The sequence below is a fragment of the Aethalodelphis obliquidens genome, unplaced genomic scaffold (assembly GCF_003676395.1).
Source record: "Aethalodelphis obliquidens isolate GAN/ISIS:26980383/991018 unplaced genomic scaffold, ASM367639v1 scaffold10, whole genome shotgun sequence".
Classification (NCBI taxonomy): Eukaryota; Metazoa; Chordata; class Mammalia; order Artiodactyla; family Delphinidae; genus Aethalodelphis; species Aethalodelphis obliquidens.
The window spans coordinates 25,797,890-25,821,033 of NW_020837954.1; the positions used below are offsets into that span (position 1 = coordinate 25,797,890).

The 23,144-nt window shown below is 38.2% G+C and overlaps 1 protein-coding gene and 1 non-coding gene across 3 annotated transcripts; both read left to right on the forward strand.

Moving 5' to 3' along the window:
- The first annotated feature begins 9,159 nt into the window (after positions 1-9,159).
- TMX1 (thioredoxin related transmembrane protein 1) lies at positions 9,160-22,906 on the forward strand. 2 transcript variants are annotated; one of them, XM_027111222.1, is made up of 8 exons: positions 9,160-9,446; positions 12,457-12,572; positions 13,913-13,958; positions 15,765-15,893; positions 18,097-18,142; positions 18,241-18,342; positions 18,458-18,524; positions 21,186-22,906. In XM_027111222.1, the coding sequence occupies exons 1-8, from the start codon at positions 9,199-9,201 to the stop codon at positions 21,365-21,367; spliced, it is 936 nt and encodes a 311-aa protein (XP_026967023.1). In that variant the 5' UTR covers positions 9,160-9,198; the 3' UTR covers positions 21,368-22,906. The 2 variants fall into 2 exon arrangements, with proteins under 2 accessions (XP_026967023.1, XP_026967024.1); XM_027111223.1 differs by lacking the exon at positions 18,241-18,342 and having other exon boundaries at positions 9,239-9,446.
- Positions 12,690-12,824, forward strand: LOC113623079 (small nucleolar RNA SNORA70). Its single transcript, XR_003433770.1, has one exon. It is a non-coding gene; the product is annotated as a small nucleolar RNA SNORA70 (small nucleolar RNA).
- Positions 22,907-23,144: the final 238 nt, after the last annotated feature.

Below are 23,144 nucleotides of genomic sequence, written 5' to 3' on the forward strand. Positions count from 1 at the left end.
CGAGTGGCCTCTGAGACTAGGTCATAAAAGGCATCACTGCTTCTGGCTTGCTTTCTTGGAGTCATGAAGACCTCAAGCAGTCTATGGAGAGACGTACATGGAAAGATGCTGGAGCATCCCACCAGTCAGCACCAACTTGCCAGCACATGACAGACAGCCACTTGATAAGTGGATCCTCCAGTACCAGTTAAACCTTCAGATGACTGCACCATGATCAATGGTGCACCATTGATCAATAACCATTATCAATGGTTATTGAATGTTACCTCCTGCACCATTATCAATAACCTCATGAAAGACTGAGGCAGAATCACCAGGAATTTAGCCACTTCTGAATTCCTGATACACAGAAACTGTGAGAGATCATGTTTATTGTTTTTAAGTTACTGAACTTGAAGTAATTTGAGGAAGCAATAGATAACTAATATATTAGGCTTTTGTAAAAACAGATACTCCTATGCTATTGGGTCCAAATATTATTTAGAATGGAAATATTAAAAAACAAAAGCAGGGACTTCCCTGGTGGTACAGTGGTTAAGAATCTGCCTGACAATGCAGGGGACACAGGTTCGAGCCCTGGTCTGGGAAGATCCCACATGCCACGGAGCAACTAAGCCCGTGCGCCACAACTACTGAGCCTGTGCTCTAGAGGCTGCGAGCCACAACTACTGAAGCCTGTGTGCCTAGAGCTCGTGCTCCGCAACAAGAAAAGACACTGCAATGAGAACTGCAATGAAGAGTAGCCCCTGCTCACCGCAACTAGAGAAAGTCCACGCGCAGCAACAAAGACCCAACACAGCCATAAATAAATTAATTAATTAATTAAAACAAACAAACAAAAGCATACTGACTTGCTGCCTTTAATTTTTTTTAAATGACAGTCCTTGTCTGTTCAGGCTGCTGTAACAAAACACCACAGACTTAGTGGTTTAAATAATAGACATTTATTTCTCACAGTTCCAGAGGTTGGGAAGTCTAAGATCAAGGTGCCAGCAGTTTGGGTTCTTGGTGACGGTCCTCTTCCTGGTTTGCAGATGACTGCCTTCTTGCTGTTATCCTCACATGGCAGAGAAAAGAAGCTCTGGTCTCTCTTCCTCTTCTTATAAGGGTACTAATTCCATCAAGGGGGTTCCATCCCCATGACCTCATTTAAACCAAATTATTTCACAAAGGCCCCACCTCTTAATACCACTGCATGGAACAGGGAGGGGGTAGTGGTGCTTAGTGCTTTAACACGTGAACTTTGGGGAGACACACTCAGTCCATAACAACAATTAAGGGGTCATTTTCCATAATTATTGAATTTCAGAGACATATTTACATATAAGTATGGTATATCTGTTCATATATAAAATTTGATATTTAACCTACTATATTTAATATAATAGGTAAAAATAAGTTAAGGTGCAATGTTGCTCTGTATTAACTGCCAACTCTCATGGGCAGGGAAACTGTGAGACCCATGGTGTGTTCAGATAACCATCTCTGTCCTGGTTCAGTTCAAGCATTTCTTGTTGTCCTGACTCTGCATCATTTATGATCTCTTCTATGCCTTGAGCCATCTGTGTGGGAAGAGCTGCTACTTGTGTCAGAGATTTTAATGCTAAGTGAACACACTTCTCTTTCTCCTCCTACAATTGGCCAGACTTCCGAATTTAACTCTGGTGTCTATAGCTTTAGCTTTGCTTGTGCCTTTTGGACAACTGCAATAACATATATTAAGCTAACCTTGAGCTACAAATACTTTGCAACTTGCCAAGTAATTATGTCAGTGATTAGTAACCCTTCAGATGGCCAAATCTTCATTTATTAACTCTAATTTAGGGTTTCACATGATAGTATCCCTTCGAAAAGCTACATTTTTCTCTAGCTGGGTTTAAATATTTTATGCATGAACATTATAAAATATTTAATAAGCGTCTTTAAAGTTAAATTTTAAAGCCAACCTCATACATTTAGAATGATCCTTACTTTTGCCTTGCTGTATCCAAATGGGAGAAGAGAATAATTAATCTTCCTAATCTTGGCTTAAAGAACTGTGAGACCATCTGAGGATGTTATCTTACTGTTAGTGTAGTTCTCGGAGAGTTTAGCTAAGTTACTCTATAATATTGCTGCCTCAGCATACGTTTTGTGTGACCCAGCAGCCTGCAGGGGCGTTGAACTAACTCTAGCCCATCCTGTGAGTGTATGCCCTAGGTAACAGCCCCGAGGGTCACAAGTAAATGTAGGTTACTGATATGACTCCCCCAGTGGCCCTTGTGATAAACTGTCCCCCTCATCCTCTCAGGGGCTTCACTCTGTGCACCCCTTAGATAAGACCCCTGAGAAGCTTACTAAAACCCTGCTCTTTTTGGTTTGAATTGCCCAGGAACCCCAAAGCACTCCACCCACTGACCCTAAGAGAGGCATGTGCCCCAAGTCCTACTTCTCTCTGCCTGCACCCTGCCTCACCCTCCCTGTGTGGGCCCTCAAGGCAGGCTGTATACCTCCTTCAGGACTTGTGAGTAATAAACTTCTCTATTCAATTTCCCTGGTGGTCTTTTGCCAGAAGGCAGCTATCCATCTGACACCCCAGGGCTCTAATAACAAGTGTTAATTTAATAAAATCAGAGCAAGTGACTCTACTAATATCTGACAAAATAGACTGTAAAACAAAGAATGTTGCTAGATATAAAGAGGGAAGTTTTATAAGAGTCAATCCATCAGAAATATACAACAATTATTAAGATATATAAAACAGAGCCCCAAAATACATGAAATACAAACTATCAGAATTGAAGAGACAATAGTTGGAGACTTCTATACCCCACTTTCAATAATACAACACTTAGGCAGAAGGTCAGCAAGGAATTAAAAGACTTGAACATTATACACCACCTAGACCTAATAGACATCTATAGAGCACTCTGCCTAACAACAGAAAAATGCAAATTCTTCTCAAGGGTTGGAACATTCTCTGGAATAGACCATATGCTAGGCCATAAACCAAGTGTCAATAAATTAGAAAGAAATGAAATCACAGAAAGTGTGCTCTTTGATCACAATAGAGTGAAATTAGAAATTAATAACAAAGAAATTTGGGAAATTCACAAATATATGGAAATAAAGAACACACGTTATTTCTAAATAACTGACAAAGAGGATATCAAAAGAGAAATTAGTAAATACTATGACATGAATGAAATGAGGGCCACAACATAACAAACATAACAAAAGTTATGGGATGCAGCTGAAGAAGTGTTTAGAGGAAACTCAGCGGTTCAAAATCTACATTAAGAAAATCAATAACCTAGTCTTCTACTTTAAAATACTTTAGGGGGAGAGGGAAAGCACACTAAATCCAAATCATGCAAAAAGAAAAAAATAATGAAAGAGAGAATAAAAAAACAATAGAGAAAACCAACAAAAGTAAAAGTCTGTTCTTTGAAAAGATCAACAAAATCGACAAACCTTTAGCTAAACTGACCAAGAAAAAAGAGAGAAGACTCACATTGCTAAAATTAGGAATGAAAGAAGAGACATTAGGGCTTCCCTGGTGGCACAGTGGTTGAGAGTCCACCTGCCGATGCAGGGGGCGTGGGTTCGTGCCCCGGTCTGGGAAGATCCCACATGCCGCGGAGTGGCTGGGCCCGTGAGCCATGGCTGCTGAGCCTGTGCGTCCGGAGCCTGTGCTCTGCAACGGGAGAGGCCACAACAGTGAGAGGCCCATGTATCGCAAAAAAAAAAAAAAAAAAAAAGAGACATTAATATTGACCTTACAAATATAAAAAGGATTATAAGGGAATACTATGACCACTTGTAGGCCAACAAATTAGATAACTTAGATAAAATAGACACATTCCTAGAAAGACACAAACTACCAAAACGGATTCAAGAAGAAATAGAAAATCTGAATAAATCTATAAGAGATTGGATATCCACAAAGAAAAGCCCAGCTCCAGATGACTGTACTGCAGAATTCTACCAAACATTTAAAGAAGACGACAAAAGAAATTCTTCACGAATACTTCCAATAATAGAAAAGGAGGGAACATTGCTCAACTCATTCTATGAAACTAGTATTATCCTGATAACAAAATGAGATAAAGACATCACAAGAAAACTATAGACCAGTATCTCTTATGAATACAGATATAAAAATCCTCAACAAAATACTAGCAAACTGAATCGAGCAATATACAAAATAAACTAAACACTATAACTGTAATAGGGAATAACAGATCTGACTCCATATTGGGTCTGTTTCTTTTACTTTAACCTTTGTATTGTATTGTTATTGCTATAATACAAGTTAATCACTAAAGGGATGTTGCCTATAGCTTAAAGTATACATAATGGCCCATTTCCAGGTACCCTGCCGCCCATGCCTGAACGTCAAGCAAAAATACCTTTGTTTAAGTTCACAGGAAAAATCCTGACCAGGCTCACCTGTGAATTGCTGCAGGGAAGAAGAAATTACTGCATCTCCTCCAGAGTCTAGCTGGAACCAGGAAATATTGCAACAACTTATGTGCATTACCTTTTTTACTTTACCTCCTCATCTCCCCCTCTTTGTTTATAAAAGAAACTAGCATCTTTGTTTATAAAAGAAACTAGCATCTTTGTTTATAAAAGAAACTAGCATCTTTGGGGCACTAGTCCACCATCTTCTCAGTCTGCTGGCTTTCCAAATAAAGTCACTATTCTGTGCCCCAACAATTCATCTCTAGGTTTACTGGCCTGTCATATGGTGAGCAGTATGTAAGGTTGGTTTAACATTCAAAAGTCAATTAATAAATGATATCAATAGAATAAAGGACAGAGACTACTTGATCATCTTAATAAATGCAGAAAAAGCATGTGATAAAATTAAACATTCTTTCAGGATACACAACCACCTAGGAACAGAAGGAAACTTCCTCAACCTTATAAAGGGCATCTATGAAAAACCCACACTCACATCATACTAATAATAAAAGACTAAATGCTTCCCCCCTAAGAACAGCAACAAGACAAGGATATCTACTCTTGCCACTTCTATTCAACATTGGACTGGAGGTCTAGCCAGGGAAATTAGGTGAGAGAATTAAATAGAAGGCATCCAAATTGGAAACAAAGAAGTAAAACTATCTCTACTTGTAGATCACATAATCTTGTATACAAAAAATCCTCAGGAATCCACTAAAAATTATCTAGTAATTTTTAGAACTAATAAACACATTCAGCAAAGCTGCAGGATACAGATAAATACCAAATTCGACTGTAATTCTATACAGCAGAAATGAACAAAACAAAAATGATATTAAGAAAACAATTCCATTCACATTAGCATCAAAAAGAATAAATACTTAAGAATAAATTTAATAAAAGAGGTGCAAAACTTAGCCTTTGAAAACTATAAAACATTGCTGAAAAAAATTAAGAAGACCCAAATAAATGACAAGACTTCCCATGTTCATGGGCTGGAAGGCTTAATATTGTTAAAAGGGCAATACTCCCCAATTTGTTCTACAGATTTAACGCATTCTCTTGCAAAATCCCCACATACTTTTTAATAGAAATTGACAAGCTGATTTTAAAATTTATATGGAAAATCAAGGGTCCCGGAATAGGTAAAATAATCTTGAAAAAAAACATAGTTGGAAGACTCATACTTCCCAATTTCAAAACTAAAGTAACAAAGAGAGTGTGCTATTGGTATCAAGAGAGACACACAGATCAATGGAATAGAACTGAAAAGTCAGGGGAAAAATAACCCCCCTCGAACATCTATGGCCAACTGATTTTTGACAAGGGTGCCAAGACCATTCAATGGTGAAAGAATAGTCTTTTCAACAAATGGTGTTGGGACAACTGGCTATCCACATGCTATGGAATGAAGTTGGACCCCCTATCCCACACCATACATAAAAATTAACTCAAAATGGATCAAAGACACAAATGTATGAGATAAAACTATAAAACTCTTAGATAAAAAACATCGGTTACCCTGGATTGGGCAATAGTCAGTTTCTTAGATACTACACCACAAGCATTTCCATTTCAAGGTGTGTACCCAGGGGAAATGAGAACATTATGTTCCTGCAAAAACTTGTGAATGTTGATAGTAGCATTACTCATAAACAGCCAAAGAGCAGAACAAATGTCCATCAACTGATGAATGGATAAACAGATATATTCATAAAATGGAATGTGACTCAGCAATAAACAGAAATGAAGTACTGATACATGCTACAACATGTACAAACTTTGAATACATTATGCTAAATAAAAGAAGTTAGTCACAAAGGACCATGTATTAAAATATTCCATTTAAAATGGTCATGAAGAACCTAGGGGCAAGATGGGAAGAAAGACACAGACCTACTAGAGAATGGACTTGAGGATATGGGGAGGGGGAAGGGTAAGCTGTGACAAAGCGAGAGAGTAGCATGGACATATATACACTACCAAAGGTAAAACAGATAGCTAGTGGGAAGCAGCCGCATAGCACAGGGAGATCAGCTCGGTGCTTTGTGACCACCTAGAGGGGTGGGATAGGGAGGGTGGGAGGGAGACACAAGAGGGAGGAGATATGGGGATATATGTATACATATAGCTGATTCACTTTGTTATAAAGCAGAAACTAACACACCATTGTAAAGCAATTATACTCCAATAAAGATGTTAAAAAAATAATAATAAAGTACTGATGGTCTAGTGATATTAGAAAAAAAAATAAAGGAGTGATGTGAAGACTGGTGGGGAAGTAGTGTAGGCAGAGGGAACAGCTAATGCAAATTCTCTAGTGTGAGAATGAATTTGATTTATTCAGGGACCCCCTGGAGTGTAGCAGGGTAGGGAGGAGGAGAGCCAGTACTACACGAGGTAGCAGTTAGGCAGATGTCAGATCATGTAGGACTTTTTAAGCCATAGTAATGAGTTTAAGGAGTTTGGTTTTAATGTTTAGTGCAGTGGGAACTTCTTGGAGGGTTTTAAGGAGAAATTGCTAGACCTTATTTAGAGAAGCAAGAGAGAGGACACAGGGTGATCAGTTAGGAATCTACTATTGTCGAGGCAAGAGATGATAGAAACTTGGACTAGGGTATTGGCTGTGGAGATGGAAATTAGAGAAGGTAGAGTTCATGGGACTTGCTGATGGAGTACATGAAGAGGGGGTGAAAAGAGAGAACAATAATGAAGAATTAAAATGTAAATTTTTGTCTTGAGCAACCAGATGGACCTTGGGGCTCTTAACTGAGATGGAAAACCAGGAGAGGGAGAATCAAGAATTTTATTTTTTGATGCTGTTATGTTTAAGCTACCTATTAGATATCCAAGAGTTGTCCAGCCACGGGTTGAATATTGTTAAAAAAGAAATAACAGTCTTAAAATGGAGTAATTTGCCCCCCATGAGAGCAAATCCAGACTTAAAGAAGAGGCAATCTCATGATAAAACCCTTGCCAGTTCTCCTCTCCTAAAAAGGCCTAAAAAATAATTTTATTTTCTTTTGCTAATAACTCCCTTACCTCACCCTTCTTCCTATAAAAGCCTTCCATTCTGTATAACCTCTAGGAGAGCCCTTCTAGTTGCTAGATGGGATACTGCCTGATTCATGAATCACCAAATAAAGACAATGAGATCTTTTTTTTAAGATTTTTTTTTGATGTTGACCATTTTTAAAGTCTTTATTGATTTGTTACAATATTGCTTCTATTTTTTGTTTTGATATTTTCGCCACAAGCATGTGGGATATTAGCTCCCCAACCAGGGATCGAACTTGCACCCCCTGCATTGGAAGGCGAAGTCTTAACCACTGGACCGCCATGGAAGTCCCAAGACAATCAGATCTTTAAATTTACTTGGTTGACTTTTGTTTTTTAACCACATACATGTCTGAAGTTCCCAGAAAGGTCAGGGCTGGAACGACAGGCATATTGATAGCTTTTAAAGCCAGAATTGAGGTTATCTGGAGGAGCATGTGGATATGAAGAGGAGGGGGGCCAGTACAGCATCCTGGGGAAAGCCAATGTCTGGAAGTCAAGTATGGGAGGACGGCCAAGAATTTCAGAAGGAGCAGCTAGTGAGGAGAAAAAAAAGCAAGTGAGGCACCACACTGTGCCTTTCAAGAAGGGTGTGGTGACAGAATGCTGCTGGCAGTCAAGTAAAAATAATGTTAACACGCAGATTACTAGTGTCCTAGAAAGGGCATTTCAGCGAAGGGGTGGGAAATCAGCCAACTGGATTGAGTTTAGGAGAGAATGTGAAGTGAGGAGGTGTAATGGCAACTATTTTCATTTGACTGATTAATACTTTCTAAAGACTGCACATTTTGATTTGCATTTGTATTTACAAATGCTTGAGGAAAAAACCCCTTAAATATTCGTTACAAGCCTGCGTCTTGTTCCATTTTGAATTTCTGATTTAGCATCTCTGTAACTACTGCATTACAAAAAACTGAGGCATCATATACATCCTAAAGTGCATAATACACATCCTAAGTGCACTAAACACGTACAGCTCAATGTTTTTGTGTGTGTTTTTTGATTAAATTAATTTTTATTGGAGTATAGTTGCTTTACAATGTTGTGTTAGTTTCTGCTGTACAGCAAAGTGAATCAGCTATAAGTATACATATATCCCCTCTTTTTTTGGATTTCCTTCCCATTTAAGTCACCACAGAGCACTGAGTTCCCTGAGCTATACAGTTTCAATGGTTTTTTAGGTATGACCTGTGTAAGCATTGTTCAGACCAAGATAGAGAATACAAAGTGAACCCATAAGGTTCTCTTGTACCCCTTTACAGTCTGTAATCCCCCAGAAGTAAACCAATATTCGGACTCATAAACATCCATTAGCTTCCCAACAAAAATTTTCAAAGGAAACAAAAGAAAACTCTGACGGGCATTTAACTGGAAACTGCTTTAGTGTAAACTTACCCACTGCCTTCGTTAAGTATAAATGCCAATCATTCGGCGCCAAAATCCTGAGGCAAATTTTTAAGCCGTTCCTCTCCGAAGTCCCGCCCCACTTTCTATACCACGCCCTCCGTTCACTCTTCCTCCAAAACGGTTTAGAGCGTAGCAGAAGACAGGACGAGAGACCCTTTTCTGTCATGCGCACTAGGGAACAGGAGCGCTCCCCTTTTCTCTGCTCCACCAACCCACTAGGACCTGGCTTCGTCATGCGCATTGAGAGTTCTCAAGACGCGCGCGCGCGCGAGCGCCGCCGCGCTCATGCGCACGAGCCGATCAGCCCGCGCGGGCGGAAGTGCGGAGCTGCTTCGCAAAGTGAGGGCTGCCGCGCTCGTTGTGGGTGGGCGAGCGGCCGACATGGCGCCCTCCGGGAGTCTCAGGATCCCCGTGGCAGTGCTGCTGCTGTTGCTTTGGGGGGCTCCCTGGACCCACGGGCGGCGGAGCGACGTGCGGATCATCACGGACGAGAACTGGAGAGAGTTGCTGGAAGGGGAGTGGATGATAGAATTGTGAGTGCGGGGCGGTGGTCTCGGGGCCCCCTCGGGGGGCCGGGGTCCTAGTTCCAAGTCTGGACCCCCGATTTCATCCCCGTTCGTCTCATGCGAGTCCCAGACTACACGGGACTGCGACTCTGAGGCGCGGGGCGGGAGCCCCCGACTCCTCGCGATCCCCTAACTCCTCTTGGGATCCTCCGCAGCCGTGGTCCCACCCCCTCCTCGTTTCTGACCAGGGGATACTCTGTTAAGTTTCTTCTAAAGTGTGCACCCTAGTTCGGTTGCTAGGACTGAGGTGCGCCTGTGAGGTTACTTTCAGCTTTGAATTCTCTTTCTTCATGGCTTTGGGGTTGAGGGTGGTTGGTCTGTCTAGTTCCTATACAATTATTCATTTTGGAATGAGTCTTCACAGACTTAACAGACTTATTTCACCAAACTCTACAAAGGAGGAAACTGAGTGAACCTCTCCTCTCTTTTTGTCTCATTATCCTTAAAAAGTAGTCCACTTACAGTGTTAGAATTTGAGACTCTTTTAGTTTATTTTAAATGTTATTTTATGGATTAGGCATATTTTTATTGTAAATGCCAAGTAAATTCAAGTTGCGTTATTTAAACATCTGTGTTCCCTTTATCATTTGTTGTTTTTTCTTTGCCCACGTTTCATTTTTCTTTTGGGTGTGTGTTTTTGCAAAGTACTGAATGTTTTGGGTTATTACTCTTATGCCTCTCTAAATGGTATTGCATTAAAAAAATTAATGTATGAGTGTGATTATAAACTCTTGAAAGAGCGTCAGTTCGTCACTTATTGTTCAGATAAAACCATGTGTCTGTGGTGATTCCGTTATAATAACGTCCCTTCTGCATCGGTAGATAATAAACTGTCTGCCTTTGCTTTAGTCACTAAATTGGTGGTGGTGGTGACCGTGGTGGCAGTATTATTAGTGGTACTAGTCATTATTCATTAGTAAAAAACACCATTACTGACTGTTAACTGTACTAAACACTTCTAAGCTCTTTACATACGTTATCATATTTAATTCTTTACAAATTCTATAAGATAGGTATTATTTCCCGCATTTTACAGATGAGAGACATATCTAAAAGCTTTAATTAATATGTCCAGGTATTGCCATAGTGGCTTTCTTTTTGTCTCCAGAAACTAACACAGAGTAGACATGTAGATGTTGTTAGAATAATCCCATTCCTTAACAGGGTTCAGGCGGGTGTTTTTCTGGGTGGTTGGGTTGCCAGTTAAGGAGGGAGGTGGAGGTGGACATCCCCAAGGGAGAACCCACAAGGTCACATCAGTAACTCCTGAGTCATAAAGTCAAACAAGGCATAGAACATCTATATGCAGGATACAATAGGGGAAATGTTTATATAGTATGCATATAATCTGTAACTCAGTGAAATGAATTTTCAGGCACCATTGAAGGTGCAGGGGAGAGGAAATATAACCAGGGACAGCATTTGGGTTTCATTGTCCTCAGTACCTTGTTTTAGATAGTGCCCATAAAATATTCACAGTTTCATAAATAATGTGTTGAACAATTGTGATTATGAACTTTTATGCAAATTAAATCAAGTATTACTCAAGGAGATTTTTATTAACTCATTTGATCAAACTATATCAATACAGCAGTCAGAAGTGAAGTATTTGGGGATTTGAATTAGAGCATCTGTATGAAATTAAGAGCATACCGTAGTATTTTTTCCCCTAGCCTACTGAATATGAAGTTGTCTCTAAAAAGCACCGAAGAAACAAAAGAAACTTGAAAAAGGAGCTAGTATTTCTAATGATAGTCAGCTCTTACTACAAGTTAGTTATCTGCATTAAATCTGCCCTGATCAGGAGTTATGTTACAGAGATATTTTCATTGTAATTCAATTTATTGTTACGGACTTTGGCTTTTGTGTATGGTACTAGTCTTGTTCCACAATGCATATTACTTTTAGGAATTTTATTTTCATAAAATAAGTCAAGAAAATAGAATGAAGTACAGAAACTGTACTCTTGTGTTTAACAGGTACAGGCTTTATTCTTCCTGGTTCCATTAAAAAAAACTGAGGTAAATTATGAGATAATATACAATAAAATGGGAAAAATCAAATCCTAGGAAAGATTCAGGGGCTTTTAAGAATGAATACCAGAAGAGTAATTAAAATGCTAATATGCTTGGCCACAGATTTATAAACCCGAGATTGACCAAGGTCTGGGCAGAGAATTTCATTTGGCTGGCCTAGTGTTTGTGTCTGGGTTAAGTTTTGAGGTAGCATTTTTACATAAAAATGCAGATTTTCAGCTCCTTTTGAATTGGAATAGCCTGCTGCACTGGGCCAGCTGTCCTGGACCTGTCAAGCTATGTAGTGTTTCCTTCCTTAAGATGAGGCACGTGTTTCCTGTTCACCACAGCCGTGGGTGCTTCCTCGTTTTTTACTAGCACCTTGGCACTTGTGACTCCTGCACATACCATTGTTAAAACTGATGAACTCCAAATTTGGCTTTGAGCTTTCTGCCCACCTTATAATAAAAGAAATCCAAAGGTTTTTTTTTTTTTTTTTTTTTTTTTTGGCTGTACGCTGGCCTCTCGCTGTTGTGGCCTCTCCCGTTGCAGAGCACAGGCTCCGGACGTGCCGCTCCGCGGCATGTGGGATCTCCCCGGACTGGGGCACGAACCCGTGTCCCCTGAACCCATGTTCCCTGCATCGGCAGGCGGACCCTCAGCCACTGCGCCACCAGGGAAGCCCCCAAAGGTTTTTAAAGAGCTGTTTTGCACTTGAAAAAGGCCTTGTGTCTTAAAAACTTATTCTCAGAATTACTTTTCTGTGATTAGCATTATCAATTCATAGTTCTTGATTTCCAGAGTGTTCGACTCACACTTAAAACCTTTTCATCTTCACAAAATTAACCACTTTGCTATCATGTTTTTAGTATAAAATATTCTTCACAAGTTACACATTTTAGAATTTTTATCCCAATATGATCATATTAGAGTGTTTAACTTTTTAAAAAACTATTTCTTAGTTATGCTCCATGGTGTCCTGCTTGTCAGAATCTTCAACCAGAATGGGAAAGTTTTGCCGAATGGGGAGAAGATCTTGAGGTTAATGTTGCAAAAGTAGATGTCACAGAGCAGCCAGGTACTGTAAGTCTTTGGTTAATTTTGTTTCGTTGCAGATTGGGATGATCTGTTGGTCTGTTTTCCACATTGCATGATCTTAACTCTACCTTTCACTAGTTTTTAAAAACAGAACTGTCTTCAGCTGGTTAGGCTGACTTACCCACCTCCCTGATGGGGGCTCAGTGTGAAGTGCCGCAGAAAGTGGATTCCCTGGTTGGGTATGGCAGCTTACTTCTTTTCTCTATTGCTCTAAGGGACCTTGGAGACATCTCCCTCCCCCCACTCTTCCCTCACATAACTGCCTGTGATCTTTTTTCCTTTGCATCTCAGGCCCCAGACTAGTATGTAAGACGTCTGTGAGAAGCCCTAGAATATTGTGGCTCAGGTGGACATTGGTTAACCCAGCATTTGCATCTGTACCAAGCTTCAGAATAAGGAGCATGTGGTTGAGGTTCTTTGTAGAGTCAAGGTCACATTCCCTGTGTGAGTCGTCTAAATCTCTGCAATTGGATTTCAAATTTAATCCTTTAACTGTGATTTGAGAACATTGGCTGTTAATTACAAAGCCCTCATGGTTGTGGCCTCCTGACTTGGCCCCCTGGAGAAGTGTCAGGCCCTGCCCTTACAGATGCTTCTTCTTACCTGTTCTTGGTCACAGTAAACCTGGATTCTTGATTCTGCCCCATCCCAAATGGTAATAATCGCTAATATTTGGTGAGCACTTACTGTTACAGGTACTGCTCCAAGTGTTTTGCATTTATTATGTAGTCCTTGTACAACGTTGTGGGATAGATAGTATCCCCGTTTTACAGATCATAAAACTGAGTCATAGATTGGTTCTTAGTTATTTTAGTGTTTAACACATGGTTGATAATGTTAGCTGATGCTGTTATTGCCCACCTTTTGGAAGATTCATAATATTTTCCATTTTTAACAATACCTTACAAACTCTGTGTTTGCTTTTTGATTATCAAATGCAGTTTCATTTGATTTTAGACCTAAGACCGCAGTTATATTGTGCTGTCCCATGACTCAGCTAGTAATCTTATAGTAGTATAATTGACCAAATGTTTATACATATATATTCACAAATGTCTTCAATATTCAGATTTTACATACTTTTAAATGGAGATAATGTATAGTAGAGTTTTTTTTCAGTTGCTTTAAGTACGTAATTGGAATTTCTTTCATTGTTTATATTACAGAGCTCAACTATTTTTAGGTATAATTTCATATTCTTTGCCTATTAGTATTCAAGTAATTCAGAGTCAGCTTTTAAGTGGTAAGTGATTGGCCCATATAAAACCTGCTGTGTGTTCTTTCTTGTATTTATTTCTAATCTTTCTTTATCATTTGTAGGACTAAGCGGACGATTTATCATAAGTGCTCTTCCTACTGTTTATCAGTAAGTATTTGAAGATTCTGTAGTTATGAAAGATGCATCATAGTGTAATCAGAATAGTAGACCTCCAGCCTAGATCATGTTTAAAGAGCATTATATTCAATAAGTTTACTAGAAGGCTTACTTTGCTTAGTGCTATTCTAAGTGCCTTTAGATAGATGAATGATGCATGAAACAATCTGTGATCCCAAAGATTTGTAATTGTTTTAGAAGATGATGTGCACGAGAAATGGTGTGATACCATTCAGCTAGTAAGTGATTATGAGCGCAGAGTTGTGGTAAGTACTGTAGGAAATTTGGTAAGGGAAAAAAATCGCTGCTTTGGACTGGTTCCTGGAGAATATGCGGTTTAAACTCAACTTTGGAGGTAGCATTTTCAAGAGTGCAGAGTAAGCATTCCATCCTGAGAACAGTCTCATAAACAGTTATAATTAGGATCATGGTATGTTCAAACATTAGCTATTAGAAAGTGCTGTAGCTCAGCCTTGGGGACAGTGGTAGGTGAAATGGTTGTTAAGTCAGAATAAACAAGATTATGTAGTGTTCAGTGTCAGGTTTTTTAGTTTGTCTTTATCTTCTGAACTGGCCATAAGAAATCTTAAATCTCTGTATCTGCCCTGAACCTTAATGTTCATCTAGCTGGTGGGTTGAATGCCAGGAGGCACTTCTCTCCTTCACTTAAAAGTTACACAAACAAGAAGTTGGCGGTTCTGTGTGTATCTTGATTTTCCTTGTCTTTTTTTCATGTTTGTATCTGTTTCCCTGTACCTTTTTATTTGCCACGACTCCCTTTGTATATGTTTAAATGTCTCTTCTCTGTCTCTGTAAGTGCTTCTCTCCGTTTTTACTCAGTCCTTTTCTCCACATGCCCCTTAACTGGCTAGTCAGTCTCCCCCTTGTCTTAACAACCCCTGAAATTTTCTGGAATTTCCTGCCTTTTTCTTTTAGTAACGTTGTTTATCACGCTCATTCCCCTAATTTCTGCCTGCTGAAATCCTACCTATCCTTCAAAAACAGCTCAAATGTCATTTTCTCCGCAAAACTTTGGGTTTTTGAGTGGGGGCTTCCTTGTTGTCTTTGGCTCTGGGTGGATAACGGATCCTCTGATCTTACTGTAGGTAGTGGGGAGCTATGGAAAGTTTTTGCGCTTAAAGTGATAAAAATTGAAGTGTTTATTAAGTAGAGTTAGACTGGCAGTATTATTTAAGGTAATTTAGAAATGGTGAAGATGTGGGAACAGGGAGAGCACTTACGATCCTATGACAGAGCTCCATGCATTAGGAATGGGAAGGAGGAGGTGGGTGTCAGGAAGAACGCAAAGCCGAATGTCACTGCATCAGATGCCTCCAGCGACTTGAACCATGATGGCTGTGAAAGTTCTTTAACAATAGCTAATAAATAATAAATGTCAGACGCGATTCTAACTGCTTTTTCATGAAGTCATCTCTTTAATGTGTGTATTGTGGCTTAAAAGTGATTTTCTGAGATATATCTACGTACTGCATTTCTTTTTCTCCCCAGTTTTTTATTGAGACATAATTGACATATAATTACTTACTGTGTTTCATAGTTTTATTATTTGGAAGAGTAACAATAACAGTCTTAAGACTTACGATTGTTTAAAAGTATAACCTCAGTGTTTAATTAAATTTGGGGCTAAGATGTCAAGGGTAGGTAATTAGTGTAATTTGCTACTTCTGCATTGCTGATGATTTTGAAGATTAGGATTGATTGTAAAATGGGGTTATAGAAATAGCAAAACAAAGTTTATTTATTTGGTGCTGATTAATATTTACTTGTGATCTTTAGTTGTAAAAATGGTGAATTTAGGCGCTATCAGGGCCCAAGGACTAAGAAGGACTTCATAAACTTTATAAGTGAAAAAGAGTGGAAGAGTATTGAACCTGTTTCATCATGGGTTGGTCCAGGTTCTGTTTTGTAAGTATGAGGGGTTTTTCTCTTATTTATTTCAGGATTAATTGGGACATATATTTCATGTAAATAAAGCATATTTACTTAGTTTTAATTCTAGGACTCTTAAGATATGTTCAGATTTACTATGTGATATTTTCAGTTTGACTTTATCTTCTAAGTCCAGTGGATACTGTGATCCTTGTTAATGTAGAAGGAGGCTTTCTATAGAATTAAGTCTTTTTAGGAATATTTTAGTTCTGTAAATATGGTCATTTGTATCATCAAAAACTAATAAATCCCCCTAAGAGTGTGAGCGATACAATAGGTAAAACTATCATTTGAGGGGTTTTTTGTTTGTTTTTGGTTTTGTTTTTTTAAATATTTATTTATTTGGCTGTGCCAGGTCTTAGTTGCGGTGTGTAGCATCTTTAGTTGAGGCATATGGGCTCTTAGTTGCGGCACACGGGATCTAGTTCCCTGACCAGGGATCAAATCCAGGGCCCCTGCATTGGGAGTGTGGAGTTTTAACCACTGGACCACCAGGGAAGTCCCTATCATTTGAGCTTAGCATTTGGATGAGAAGCCTCAACCATGTGCCTACTCATGCTACCTTTAGATTTAAGTTCTTGATTTAATGTGATTGAATTATTCCACCTGTCTGATAGCTTTTTGTACGAATAGTATGGATGAACAATGAGCCTAATGACATGACTAACCACTGAGCTTTATATGTAGGTAGAGGGTACATTTCTCCAGAGCAGCTTGCTATGGAGCAGTAGGATTGGGCATAACTAGCACATTTTCTGAATCTTTCTTGGGGAGCAAGGCCTCACGGGTCCTTTGAGAGACCTCTGGGAATACTGAGTTTTGCTGAGGCCACCATGGGCTCATCCTGGTGTGGCTAAGCTGTCTCTTCCTGTCCTCTTACCACACTTGCCTTTGGAGGATGGAGAGTGTAAGCGATAATGCTCTGGATCTGGGAGTGGGGGCATGATCATCCCTAAGCAGTATTTTGAAAAAGAAAGTTCATCTTTAGGACCTTTTCCTTACACCTCTGAATTGAACTGTCAGAATTCCCCCACTGAGCCACCATGCCCAACCCAAATAAGGCACCTGCTCTTCCTGATAGAATCTAATCAGCACAGACTACAGTGAGACAACACAGTGATTCATGTTTCAGTTCCTTGTTCCTATTCCTATTTTGTGTTTTAAAGAACAGAAGCAACATGATTAATGTACCTGTCTGTGTTGGACTGAAAATGTATCTGATTTTTGTTTGAAATCTCATGTCATAAATGATTCTTCCCCTCTCTGGTCGAGGAAGTGGGGGTCGCTTGTAAGTCTCCGCTGACTCCTCCGGACAGCAGTCCATACCTTTTTTATTGGTAGACTGAGTAAGAGGCGCTTCCAGGGTCAGCTTGGCAGGTTCATCCACCCAGCGATCAGTGATTGCATTAGGCCATCCTGCATGCAGGACCTCTGGCTTGTGTGTGAATTAGTTTATGTGTAAGTGGCCCCACTTCTGCTAGAGAGAACCCACAAAGCTAAGTTTTGGAGCAGGCCTCTTTTCTAGCTGCCCATCAAAGCTACTTGGGTTTAATTATGTGAAAATTGTTATTTTTACTTTTACCATTTTACTTATATGGTAACTTAGCATTTATTTCTTGTGTGATTATTTTATATATCATTAAACTATATCAAACTAATGCTGTTGTAAGTTTAATTTTAATACAAAAGGAGGGTAATTCTTAGGTGGGAAGGATCAACTCAGCAAGTGCTCCCAGTCTTCCTTCAGGCTCCCTTCTCTACTTCTTTGGAAGATTTTAAGGGTGAATAAGAGTTGCCATTTGCTTACAGTGTGCCTAACTTCAAACCAGTTTGTTCCATAGAGTTTGTAACCTGTACTCAAAGTATATTGGAGAAATCATCAGGTGAAAGGTTATAGTCAAAACAATAGGAGAAAAGGAAAAAAAAAATGATCAAGTGTTTTGTTTATGAGGATATCACATAGTGGCAAAAATTCAGAAACTGTTAATTTCCATTAATAAGCCTTCTTATTATGGGCTTGAAATCACTGATGTATCACTAATCTTGAGTAACATCAGCAATAAAATCTGTTGTGTTGGGGAAGTTATAGAGTGAAAAATAGAAGATATAGGTAACACACATGTATTCTACTTCAAAGCTGTGTATCTGATTCAGTTTTTCACTTGTCTCTTTATTTTAGGATGAGTAGTATGTCAGCACTCTTTCAGCTGTCTATGTGGATCAGGGTATGGGCTAAAATTTTATTTCTATTTTAAACATTTTGACACTGTCACTTTTTAAGAAATGACCATGTTTTTAGTTTATTTTTTTCTTTTGATTTTAGACTTACCATAACTATTTTATTGAAGACCTTGGATTACCGGTTTGGGGATCATATACAGTGTTTGCTTTAGCAACTCTGCTTTCGGGACTATTATTAGGACTTGTAAGCACTTCATTTTCAGAGTACTGGGAAGAAAAATATTTTAGAATTTCATAATTCAATATAGTTTCACTGGCTTTATATTGTACATTCATACTTCTTCTGTTTATTTTTGCAGTGCATGATATTTGTGGCAGATTGCCTTTGTCCTTCAAAAAGGCGCAGACCACAGCCATACCCTTCCAGTAAGTATATTTTTAAATGTTTATTTTTATTCACTATAATCCCATTGATTTCTGTAATAAACACAATCACACATAAAACAGGTTGCCTTTCTAGCTTAGGTTTCTAAATATGGAGTGGTGGGGGAAGAGGGATGTATATTTCATGTAAGAATGACAGCCCATTGGATTTAGAAACATAGGTTTTTTTTTGGTTTTTATAGTGTGGAGAATTTTAACACTGCATATAACTTATAGATATTTGATAACCATTGACCTGATGTCAGTTTGTTTGAAAATTCCATGACATTCATGGATCCATTTGAATATACTTGTGTCAAAAAAAGTTGAATATATTCCACTCTTGAAGTCTTTTCATTGGTATAGTGACTACATTTGAAGCTTTTTCTTTGTATGCTGGTCAAGTCTGAGTTTTTCTGTTAGGTTATTGGGAAAAGCAAATCCTGTAGCTGCTTGAGGATTCTCATTGCCATTGTATTTTACTACACGATGGGTTTATAGAATTAGAATATTCACTGCTGTTTATCTTAATAGGATTACCTACCAATCATTTATTTTTAATCTTGAAAATCATACTGTTATGAAGGCCCTCTTATTTGCTGTTAGTAAAGAGCTTTCACTTTCTGTCGTCCCATTTGCTTTTCAGCAGCTCTTTAAGTAGACTGCATAAGTTTATGATACTCTTCCCATTTTGTGGTTGAGGAAACTAAAGCTGAGAGAGATGAACTGTGTTTCCAAGTTCACACAGAAATGACAGAGCTGAGAGTAGAACCTAAACCAGACTTTTGGCCTGACATTTCTGTTGTATTTCGTGACTTAGGACTTAAACTGAGGTCAGAACTCCTGAAATGAAATCAGTGGAGATTGCATTTACAGTATTCCTTGTCTGTCGAACAACTGATAGGGTTTTTAAAAAATTTCTTAGATAGTTGCATTGATGCTAAGAAGAACACAGGTAGGGGAGGGAATAATTTTATCCACCAAGGGTCACTGACCTGTAGGAAAAAATATAATAAGCACAGATTACTTAAAAGACAATTAAGTCAGTGAATGTACCTTTTATATTTATTTTGCTTCAAAAACCTTAAACCTAATAACAGATTTGTCTCAAGTAATCTGTGACACAGCTGATACTAATCCATACTTTAATGTGATATTACCCTTTCTACAGCAGGCTACAGGATTTTTTTGAGTTGTTTTCCATTATGTGTGTTTGGCTTAGATTTTGAGTTGCTAGGAAAAGATCCAACTGAGTCTAACTTTAAGCAAAATCAGAATTTATTGGTTCACATAGTCAGGAAGCCTGAGGGCAGAGTTGATTGGATCCTGGGGCTCAAATGTTTTTATGTTTCTGAATTGCTCAGTTCTCTATAACTTTGCTTGCTCCATTTTGGGCTCTTTTTAGTCCTGAGAATAGAATGACTATAGAAAGCTATAGCTCATAATCCCAGAGTAAGAAGGAAATATACTTCTACCTGTACTCACCTATCTTTTGGAAAAATTCTGGTGTATTCCACTTGTATAGAGGGCTCACTTTTTGGAACAGTCACTGTAAACCAGGGTTTCTCAACCTTGACATTTGGTCTTTTGGGCTGGATAATTCTTAATCGTGATGAACTGTCTTTTGTACCTTATTGAATTTTCAGCAGCATCCCCCTGGTTGCCAGTAGCACCACCCCTCTCTGTTGTAGCAACCAAAAATATCTTCAGACATAGCCAAGTGTTCCCTAGGAGGCAGAATCACCCCTGGTGGAGAACCACTGCTCTAAACTGTCGTTTTTGTCCAGCACAGCCACCTGGGATGTAGCATAGGGAAGGGGTAACCCAACAGAAAAAGGGATGCTAGACAGACCAAACAACAGATTGTCCACTTTATGGTAATTCCTTCCTGTAATTTCTTCTACCTTGCACCCCCGTGTTCTTCCCGCTCCATTCCGGGTTGCCTAGGATTAGGGACGGTCTCGGATCACTGAACAGAGAAAAGCTTATTGGCCAAATTCTGTGTTCTGGATCTCAGTAACATGGTGTCTTCTAAGTTTAAGTTAACTAGCAACAGTCTCTATTAACAAAGGGAGGGGGGGTATATGTGTGTGTGTGTGTATATTAAAAAATTAATTGAGCTGTATACTTAAGATATGTATCTTATATTATTTGTAATTACACCTTAATAAAATCACATATGTGGAGAAGTGGAAGCATCTTTATGAAACCACTTGAAAAAAACATGGCTAGGAAAATAGCCTTCAACTTAAGTGTCTGATTCCTGTTCTCCTGGGAGCTGAAACAAGGGTGGTATTGAAGTTTGTCTTAGTATACTTCTTAGCCAGAAGATTTAATAGCAAGTTAATATAAGATAGTTATATTTAATGCAGTCTGTTTTCTTACAACAATATGCACAGCATTAATTCTGGTTCATTAATTTCAGTTCAGTTTATGAATAGGTGGATAATAAGAATGAATTTGGTAAGTAAAATGGATCTTCCAAACCAGTTATTTTTACAGTATCACTTGTTCTTGAAGATAGCTTTTTCCTTTTGGAAATCCAAACATGATTGATAAATAAGTGCCAAAGCAATTTATGGGCATATGAATTGTGTCTTGATTGTACTCTTAACACAACTCTAATACATCAACAAAAGAACATTTCTGGTTTTTATCTTTAAGAAAAATTATTACTAGAATCTTCTCAACCTCTGAAAAAAGTGGAGGAAGAACAAGAGGCTGATGAAGAAGATGTTTCAGAAGAGGAACCTGAAAGCAAAGAAGGAATAAACACAGAGTTTGCACAAAATGCCATAAGACAACGTTCTGTGGCTCCTTCATTGGCCACAGATAAATCTAGTTAATTTGTACAAGTATATTCATATGATTTTGACAAAAACAGAAGATTGATCATTTCTTTTGGTTTGAAGTGAACTGTGACTTGCTTGTACATTGCAGGGTTCAGTCTAGATTGTCATTAGGTTGAACAGTCTACCTTCAGAAAATAAAAGTAGCATTATTTGAAAAATCAGGATTTGAGAACAGTATGGTGGTTCAAACAGTAGTTTAAGTTTTGAAAAATCTGGTGCCAAGCAATAAGATTTCTGTATGTTTGTTTCATAATAACCTTTTCAAGTCTGAGTTGAAAAATTACATTTCCCAAGTATTGCATTATTGAGGTATTTAAAGAGATTACTTTAGAGAAAAAGATTTCTCATTTGATATAATTTTTCTCAGTTTCACTGTGTGAAAAAAGAACATATTTCCCATAAATGGGAACTTTGCCCATTGTCTCAAGAAATGTGTATTTCAGTGACAACTGTGAGGTCCTTTTAGAGGTAAATTCCAAAATTTAGTCATAGCTTTAGAGTATGCAACTAATAAAAGCTACCTTACTTTAGTTACAGTTTTCTACATATGATAATACAGGATATGTTTAGGAAGATTTTATAAGCCCATGATGTTGTCTTGATTCCTATAAAAGGTTGGTTGCCTTTTTGTTCTCCTCTGTTCAGTGTATGATTTGTATTTTTCTTACCATGAGTTACATTTTTCATTTTCCAAATTGGATAATTTCCTGGAAATGTTTTTCATGTTTTAATAAATTGTTTCAAACTGAAGTTTACTGAGGAATCCTTAAAAGTGAAGAGGCATCTACTGATAATTTAAAATCTTGGCTACTTGTTTCAGATTTTACATCATTCTTGTTGAACCTCTACTTGAACTTTTTTTGGATGTGAAGGTGAACATTCCTGATTTTTACTTGATTTTGTGGAAAAGCCTTGGTATTTTACATTTTGAAGATTCACAGAAGCTTAATTTGATATAAAGTTAGCATTCTACTCAGGAAAAAGCATCTTGTAGTGTATGTTTTCAATGTATATTTGTCCTCATACAGAAAGTTCTTAATTGATTTTACAAAGTCAATGTATGCCTGATGTCTTAAACTCATAAAAGGCTTATGTTTTTGAAAAGACAGACTCCGTATTCTACTGTACTTTCTGTTGTGTGTTATTTCACAGGTGGGTATCAGCAAGGTGGGACATTTAATATATTTTTACTCCTTGAAGAGTTTTCACCTTACAGCAAAAGAGGGGGTGGGCGGATGTGTGCGGCAGCAGTAGAAAACTGTGTTAGCTACAAGAAGGGGAAAAAGCATAAATATTTAGAATGGATCACCTCTCCATTATGGTAATAGACAATTTCTGTAATGTTCCCTTTCATCTAGGTTCTGCTGCTGTGTGAATCCATTAGACTTACAATATCATAATGTATAACAGTTTTCTTTAAAGGCCTCTCCTTTAGAATATTAAATATTCTACCATTGAAGAGTTTGGATGTGTAATTTTGTGATGCTTTAGAAAAATAATCTAAGCACAAAATAAACTTTTCTAAGCACTTCACTGAAGCTGAAGGCAAGTGTGATTTCTAGTTGCATATTTAACGATGCTTAATTAATTTGCATTTTACAGTGTTCAAGTGAATATTTGTGTCACTGTGTATATACTTGATATGTGTAATCAAAAGGCTAGAGTCATACACATCTGTTTCTGTCACTTGAGATGACAGAGAAATGCTTCTCGTTAAGCGTTCTATTTTTCTAGTCTTGTAGTATACATGACAATATAGTTTTAAGTTTTT